Source organism: Mirounga angustirostris, unplaced genomic scaffold, assembly GCF_029215605.1.
Source record: "Mirounga angustirostris isolate CCGP_5_RB_7025 unplaced genomic scaffold, mMirAng1.0.hap1 SCAF_5, whole genome shotgun sequence".
In the NCBI taxonomy this organism is placed as follows: domain Eukaryota; kingdom Metazoa; phylum Chordata; class Mammalia; order Carnivora; family Phocidae; genus Mirounga; species Mirounga angustirostris.
The window spans coordinates 58,173,259-58,181,267 of record NW_026991713.1 but is presented as its reverse complement, the minus strand read 5'-3'; the positions used below and the strand labels follow the sequence as shown (position 1 = coordinate 58,181,267).

General features: G+C 47.5%; 1 protein-coding gene across 1 annotated transcript; it reads left to right on the top strand.

Annotated features, from left to right (window-relative positions):
- Nucleotides 1-455: 455 nt before the first annotated feature.
- PA2G4 (proliferation-associated 2G4) lies at nt 456-7,547 on the top strand. The gene is made up of 13 exons (XM_045873223.2): nt 456-741; nt 2,658-2,786; nt 3,068-3,173; nt 3,265-3,334; nt 3,561-3,653; nt 5,422-5,485; nt 5,713-5,791; nt 5,941-6,019; nt 6,115-6,248; nt 6,554-6,648; nt 6,765-6,892; nt 7,053-7,106; nt 7,334-7,547. The coding sequence occupies exons 1-13, from the start codon at nt 654-656 to the stop codon at nt 7,397-7,399; spliced, it is 1,185 nt and encodes a 394-aa protein (XP_045729179.1). The 5' UTR covers nt 456-653; the 3' UTR covers nt 7,400-7,547.
- The last annotated feature ends 462 nt before the right edge of the window (nt 7,548-8,009 follow it).

Here is an 8,009-nt window from a genome sequence, read left to right as displayed (position 1 = left end):
GTTCTCCCAACATCGGAGGATGACTGGACCGGCTAAGCCGGTCCCGCCAGCCGCTCCGGGGATCCGGGGAAGGGCGCACCCAGCCTCCCCGCCCTTACCGTAGTCACTCCCCCCACCGCCGAGACTCCACCCTGCCCAGCTGCCTCTACTCGCGTGGCCCCGCCGTAGCTCCGCCCCTTCTCCCTTTAGCCCGCCCCTCTCTATTACGGGTTCTCGCTCTGTGCTCCTGGTGGTTGTGGTTTTTCCGGGAGAGACCACGCTTCCCCCCACGCTCGCCAACGGCTCCGCCTTCCCGCCGGAGCCTGACCCTTCCCAGCGTGCTCGGCGATTCCGGCGTGCGAGGCCCTCGGAGGGCAAGGCCCCAGGGCCTGGCTTAGGGGCGCGAAAGGCGGGCTGGGAATTGTAGTTCAAGAGTCCACAAGGTCGGCTAGAGGCGGTCTGTAGAAAGGACTCGTTGTCCCAGCGTGCCTTGCGCCTCAGCCCGCGCGCTCGAGCTTCTCGCTCTCGCTCGCCCGCCCGCTCCCTTGCTAGCTCGCGCTTTCGCTCGCGCTCTCCTCGCGGATCGAAGGGGCTCTAGCCACAGCCTGCGGCTGGGAAGGGAGACAGAGGCGGCGGCTCAGGGGGAACGAGGCTGCAGTGGTGGTGGTGGGAAGATGTCGGGCGAGGACGAGCAGCAGGAGCAAACTATCGCCGAGGACCTGGTCGTGACCAAGTATAAGATGGGGGGCGACATCGCCAACCGTGAGTGCGGGCCTCGGGGGTCCGGAGATCGAGGCTGAGAGGGGGAGGCAAAGGGGACGGTGCTGGGCTGGCTCTGGAGGGGCTGGAGCGGTGGGGTCATGCAGAGTGAGCTACTGAGGGCTCTGCTCCGGTCCGCTGGGGGTGGCGTGGTGGGAAGACTCCGTGTTGCGCCTGGGACCTGTGCCGCCAGGCCTGGGCTGGAGTCTGGGGAGGTGCGGGCCCGGACCGGGAAGAGCGCAGAGCGGGGGCGCCCCCAGCCGGCTCGGACCTTAGGCCGTTAATTAGGAGGCAGGGCTCATCCTCAGCCCCTCACCCTTCGGTCCGGATCCCTGCCTCCTCTGATTCTGGCAGCGGCGAGGCCACCTCGAAAAGGAAGCGCCCAGCTGTTGGCGACGGAAGCGCCCCTCTATTTTGTTTTGGCTCCCCGGCGTCTGGGGCCCAGCCGGCACGTGTCGCCGGGTTCCCATGCGGATCGCCGGCTCCGTCTTCCTCTGCTGCCGTTCCTGACACCGGCTTCCCTACCACGTGCTTTGCTAGAGTCTTTCGTTTTTTACTTCAGCTCCTTCGCTGGTGGGGGCCCCCTTCTACTCTTGGGCCAGCTCAGGGACCGTTGGAGGGCACCCCTGGAGATCTAACACAGCTCGGAGATATATCTGGCTTTCCTTGAAGTTACTCGTTACTACCAGCAATCTGTGCAGATAGCCTTAGTTAGCCGTCAAAGTTGATTGTTCTCTGGGGCTTGACAACTCTAGAAGTGTTTTGAGGTTCTCACCCCAACTAGGCAGTCTTGTAAATAGTACTGAAAAGGGCAGGGCGGGGCTGATTTTAGGATCTCAGAAGTCATCCTTATTACCACCGTGCTCTGACTTTCTCAGCAGCTGCCTGCCAATCTAGGCAGATGTCTCACTTTCTATTTTCTCTCTTTCCAGTTCACCTTTTCACTTTAATACCTAGTTAGGGGGACAGAAAATGCTTGGGCTTGGGCTTTTGAATGGTTTTGACAGTAAAGATAGGTATTTAGGATCCCTTTAGTCCTATGGCCGAAAACCTGAGTTTTTCACATTTCCAAAGAATCACCAAAACCTAGATGACAAAAATCAAACCTGTAGTTCAGGATAGGCCATGGAGAGGACATCCGGTGAGCAGAACAGTGCTTTATAACATAATGGGCATTTAGTGTAGTACCCCCATTTGGGGTACTTTTTAGTATTAGTGGTTTGAATCAGAAAAAAAAAGTTTTCCCTTGCAATTTATAACTTCGGAGGCACTTGTAAAATCCCAGATACCAGTTTGAAACTATTTCAGGTCTTACACCTCTTTGAGATGTGCTAAGAGCTGTAAGCCATGAGCCTGTTGAATTGAAGCCCGGGAAAATTAGATTAAGTCCCTTTGGTTTATACACTGGTTGATGAGGAAATAAGTTTACGCAGATTGAGATTACTAACATCTAATTGGGGTGTCTGAGAAGGGAAGAAGGTGGCATTTAACAATGCATCAGCTTCGAGTCAGCAGTTCTGTGTCTACCTTCCTGTTGTTCCCGACACCTATAAATTTCTTCTAGTCTGCTTTGCATGTATGTTGGTTACCTTGTGAGAACCCCCTTGAACTTCGTAACTGTCTTACCACGCCACAGGTATCTTTGGAAAGTCTCCCTTCACTAGGGAGACAGATGGTGTTGATCCAGTTGTCACATTCTATAGGGAAGGAAGGGTGTGTTGACTTTCTTATTTTAGGAAGAGGAAGGTAGAAATTTAGTGATTATAGGTAGGTATATTCCAAGAGGCAAAACTTGTGCACTCTTTCAACCTTTGGGCAATGGCACCAGGGAATATTAGAAACTCTTAACTTCTAGGTATTGTTTGGATGGTAACTTAGACAACACATGCAGAGCTGACATGGTGGGATTCTGTCCCCAGGGGTACTTCGGTCTTTGGTGGAAGCATCCTGCTCAGGTGTGTCGGTACTGAGCCTGTGTGAAAAAGGTGATGCCATGATTATGGAAGAGACAGGGAAAATTTTCAAGAAAGAAAAAGAAATGAAGAAAGGTAAAAAAAACAATCCCCCACTAATTCTCCAAGTTTGACCCTTACTCAGTCCTGTTTGTTTTATTGTAATGATGTAACCCCCACCCGAGCTCTGGTTGAGATATTTGGAAATTTGGAATGGCAGGTGGGATGCAAGCAGTTTCCTACCCAATCCAAACTGATTAAACAGGTAAGACCCTGAAGAAAATCCTTCCATTTTTCTGAGGGGCAACAGGGCTCCGAGAGAGAGATTGGGCGAGAGAGACAGCAAGGCAGTAAGGCTGATGATTGTCTCTTTACAGGTATTGCCTTTCCCACCAGCATTTCAGTAAATAATTGTGTATGTCACTTCTCCCCTTTGAAGAGCGACCAGGACTATATTCTCAAGGAAGGTGACTTGGTAAAAATGTAAGCTTAAGCCATTTTAGAGCACTTGTCTTTTTCCTAAGCATTTGCATAGTGCTAGTTGCCAATGCTGTGCTCTGCTCTTGCCTTTTAGTGACCTTGGGGTCCATGTGGATGGCTTCATCGCTAATGTGGCTCACACTTTCGTGGTTGATGTAGCTCAGGTAGGTGGCCTGCTTTGAACTTGTTCCACCTGTGGGGAGTGGGGGAGAATATGCTGCTGCTTGCTTCTTTTTCCCACCCCCTACCACCAAAAACGTTTTGAGAGAGTCCCTAGAGAAATAAAAGGAGAAAAGTGTTTTCTCTCCTGCTCATTGGCTGGCCTTGCATAGTGACCAGTTGAGTTACAGTGCTTTCCAGAAAGCACTGATTGCATTTCCTTATCTACAGGGGACCCAAGTAACAGGGCGGAAAGCAGATGTCATTAAAGCAGCTCACCTTTGTGCTGAAGCTGCCCTACGCCTGGTCAAACCTGGAAACCAGGTAAGCTGTTTAGTCCAGCTCCAAAGATGATAGAGCCAAAGATGCATTAGTCAGCTATAATTGTCCTCTGTTGAATTGCCAGCTTCTTCTGCAGCCCCCTTATAAAACAGCTTTTTTTTTTTTTTTTTTTTTTTTAAAGTAAGCTCAATACCCAAGGTGGGGCTTGAACTCACCACCCTGAGATAAGAGTCGCGTGCTCTACTGAGTGAGCCGGCCAGGTGCCCCTAATACAGCTCTTTAAAGTTAGCTTTATCTTAGAATGGGATTTTTGAAAGAGAAGAGGCAGTTAACTCTGAGTGCCTGTCATAAGTAAGTTCCATGCTGGGTGTACGGGGATATATGGCCCTTTCTTCATGGAGCCTAGAGATCCTTCCTTATTCGTGTTTTGGATGTGCATCTTTTCCTAAAATAATTTGAGGTATATCGCTTACAGTAAAACACATGCAAAAAACAAAAACTTTTCTAATTACTACTTAAGTAATCTCTACACCCAACATGGGGCTCAAACTCACATCCCCAGAATCAAGAGTCGCCTCACCCTTCCAACTGAGCCAGCCAGGTACCCCCAAAAAATGCAACTTTAAAAGCTTATAAAACAGAAATCAGTAAACTGGTGGCAGAGAGAGGCCAAAAGTTCTGTGCCTTGCAAGACTATTTGGAAGCCCAGGGATCATGAACTGTCATGAATTAATACAATTTTACATCTTAGATTATGAGTGGAGACATTTTTTCTAACACTTCAGTCTCCAGGGTCCTGTTTAATACTTAAAGCTTCCCCCCTTTTTTTCCCCCTGTGCTCTCTTGTTCTTTATCCTTTTAATCAGTTTGTACTTCATCCCCATTGTTACTTGGTTACATCATTTTTACTTAAACCTCTGTCTTGGTTTCCTTATTATGATACCTACTTCATACAGCTGTTATGAAACACTTTGAACAGTGCCTGGCACATAGTAAGCAATTGTGTTGGCTGTAATTACTTGGCACGTTGATTATTTTTATTCTTTATATACTAACTACTGTGTATCTCCACTGGAAGGTAGTGTTGTATAGTGGCTATTGTATAGTTATGACATACATCAGAATTTCTGGGTTCTTGCCCTGTTTCCACCCCTTACTGCTTAAAAATAACTTTGAATTCAGATTTCCTCACCTGCAAAATAGGAAAAATAAAATTGTCACTTATTGTCACAGGGTTGTTGTGACAATTGAGATGATCCTTGTAAAGTACCTAACACACAGTTTAGTAATATTGTTAACTCTCTTTTTCATTTTCCATGAAACAAATGGAATAGCTTAGATGGGAATCAGATCATATTTGAAAGAGGTAAAAGGGGGAAAATCAGAGCTTGTTGTTCCCTCTCAACAGATATTGTGGACTAAACACTGGATTTATCACCAGGAAACCTGGGTTTATTCCAGTTTCTTTCAGTTAACTGGCTTAACTCTGGGCAAATCTCCTAACCTTTCTGAACCTCAGTTTCTACATCTTCTAAATTGGGATATGGGATATAGATCTGTCCTATTCACCTTTAAGAATTGTTGTCTAGTTAGACCATCTTTGTGAAAGCACTTTGTAAAATGATATGCAAATGTAAGGTATTTTTAGGTTATAGGGATAATAAGGGCTATGAAATGAAAAACCAATGAGAATTGTTGCTCTTAAGAGGATATGGGGATTCTCAGTTCTTTTGTGCTTTTCATTCTCACGGTAGAGAACTTGTTGGCCCCTGGTACATATCTCACCTGTTATTTGATCTTGTACTTGTAGAACACACAAGTGACAGAAGCCTGGAACAAAGTTGCCCACTCGTTTAATTGCACACCAATAGAAGGTGAGACCTCAGATAACAGGGTTGAGGGTCTGAGTGCTTTCGTAGAATTAAGGATTTTGTTCCTTTGAGGATCCATCCTGGCTCTAGCCCAGTCTAAGCCAAAACCCTTACTACCCTGAGTTTTCATAGCCAGGCATTTTTCCCCTCATTGCCTGCCTCATCAAACGACCTAGGTGGGTGGATTTGGAAACCTTTTGGGATTCTAGATGGCTTTGCCCTTTCTACAGGTATGTTGTCACATCAGTTGAAGCAGCATGTCATCGATGGAGAGAAAACCATTATCCAGAATCCCACAGACCAGCAGAAGTAGGTGCCAATTCCACCCTTCACCTTCCACCATCTGAGACTAGTCATGAATGTTTTCTTCCATACGCCCAGCCTAATCGTGTCTACCTTCTATTTCAAGCTCCAGGAACTACTCATTGTTTTTATTATTCCCTTTTTATTTCTTTTAGGAAGGACCATGAAAAAGCTGAATTTGAGGTACATGAAGTATATGCTGTGGATGTTCTTGTCAGCTCAGGAGAGGGCAAGGTGAGGAGAGTTTGTCATAACTAGCAAAGAGGGGTGCCTGAGGGTGTGTCCTAAGAGCGCCAGACCAAACGTGACCTAACTTATTACTCTTTTAGGCCAAGGATGCAGGGCAAAGAACCACCATTTACAAACGAGACCCTTCTAAACAGTATGGCCTGAAAATGAAAACTTCGCGTGCCTTCTTCAGTGAGGTTGAAAGGCGTTTTGATGCCATGCCATTTACTTTAAGGTACTATGACTTCACTTAGCAAGAACAGGACTTGGAACCAGTCTGATTCATAGACCACACACCCAAGAACACTGTTCCTTCTCCCAGCGCACCCCCCTCCCACCCCGCCCCTGCCTAGACTTGTAGTTCCAGCCTGCATGCATGCCTTCTCTCCTTCTCCCCATTGCCCTCTCACTGAAGGTAGTGTGAAAGAGCAATCCTAAGCATGATTTCTGCCTGAGGGTAGGTGCTATTTAAAACCAGGAGGAAAATGGTAAGACTTGATAGGGGGTTAAGGATACCTGAATTTGTCTTCCCCCACCCAGAGCATTTGAAGATGAGAAGAAGGCCCGGATGGGTGTGGTGGAGTGCGCCAAACATGAACTGCTGCAGCCATTTAATGTTCTCTATGAGAAGGAGGGTGAGTTCTAAGAGAGCTTCACTTTGGAGCCCCTGATTAGGGTCCCCTCCCTCTAGCTTACAGAAAAGAGTACGACAAGGGAGCATTTTACCAAAAACACTTCCTTTCTCCTGTAGGTGAATTTGTTGCCCAGTTTAAATTTACAGTCCTCCTCATGCCCAATGGCCCCATGCGGATAACCAGTGGTCCCTTTGAACCTGACCTCTACAAGTCTGAGATGGAGGTCCAGGATGCAGAGCTAAAGGTCAGTGTGTGATAGAAAGTGTGAGCATATGGCACCTGTCCTGGGAGTGAGAATGAGGTATCAACAAAGTCCTGAAAAGAGTTACCGATACTGAGAGTGACACTTCGTGTTTTTTCTACATTGCTCAAAATTTGTTTTCCTTCTTCCTCCTATTTTCCAGGCCCTCCTCCAGAGTTCGGCAAGTCGGAAAACCCAGAAAAAGAAAAAAAAGAAGGTGTGTTATGATCTTCGCTCTCTGGCAGGGTGAACCTGATCCCTCTTTAGTCTGCCTTCCCGGGTTGTGGTGGGCATACATATTTCTGTATATCCTTACTTCCCTCTCTCCCCACCCCCACCTCAGCCCTGACCTAGAGCATTAGGATATTTTTGTCCTTGGTCTCCCAGATACTATTGCAAGTAGTTGGAAATTGAGAAGTCTTCCTCTCCTTTCCATGAACATAGGCCTCCAAGACTGCAGAGAATGCCACCAGTGGGGAAACATTAGAAGAGAATGAAGCTGGGGACTGAGGTGGGTCCCATCTCCCCAGCTTGCTGCTCCTGCCTCATCCCCCTCCCACCACGCCCCAGGCTCTGTGAAGTGCAGTTCGTCTTCTCCACCCAGGACCGCCAACAGAGCAGGGTCTCCCTGCCCCCATCCCTGTCCCCACCCAACCCCTTCCAACAACAACCAGCTCCAACTGACTCTGGTCTTGGGAGGCCAGGCTTCCCAGCCACCGAAGACTACTTTAAATAGAAAAGAGAAATTGAATAATAAAATCAGGAGTCAAAATTCATCGTCTTCAAGCCCCTCTTTCTAGCCTTTTTCTACTACTGTCTGCTTGGTCAAGGTTTATGGCCCTAAAACAGAACAGGGAGAAGGCTAAAGTAGCCACCACCACTAAAAGCTGAAATTTTTTTATACCACTCTAGTGTCAGCATTTTCCCATCTGTTGGGCCTTGTTCCTCTCTTTTCCCACTCTCCCCAGGTATTTTACCAGGCCTCAAAATAGAGAGGAGCTATATTCTTCAGATTGTTTTTATTCATATGTGGCAGATTCCTTTTCTGATCCAGACTGTCTGGTTAGGCTCCTCTCATTTTTAGGAGCCGGAGCCTGCATTTACCAAGGGATTCTCATCT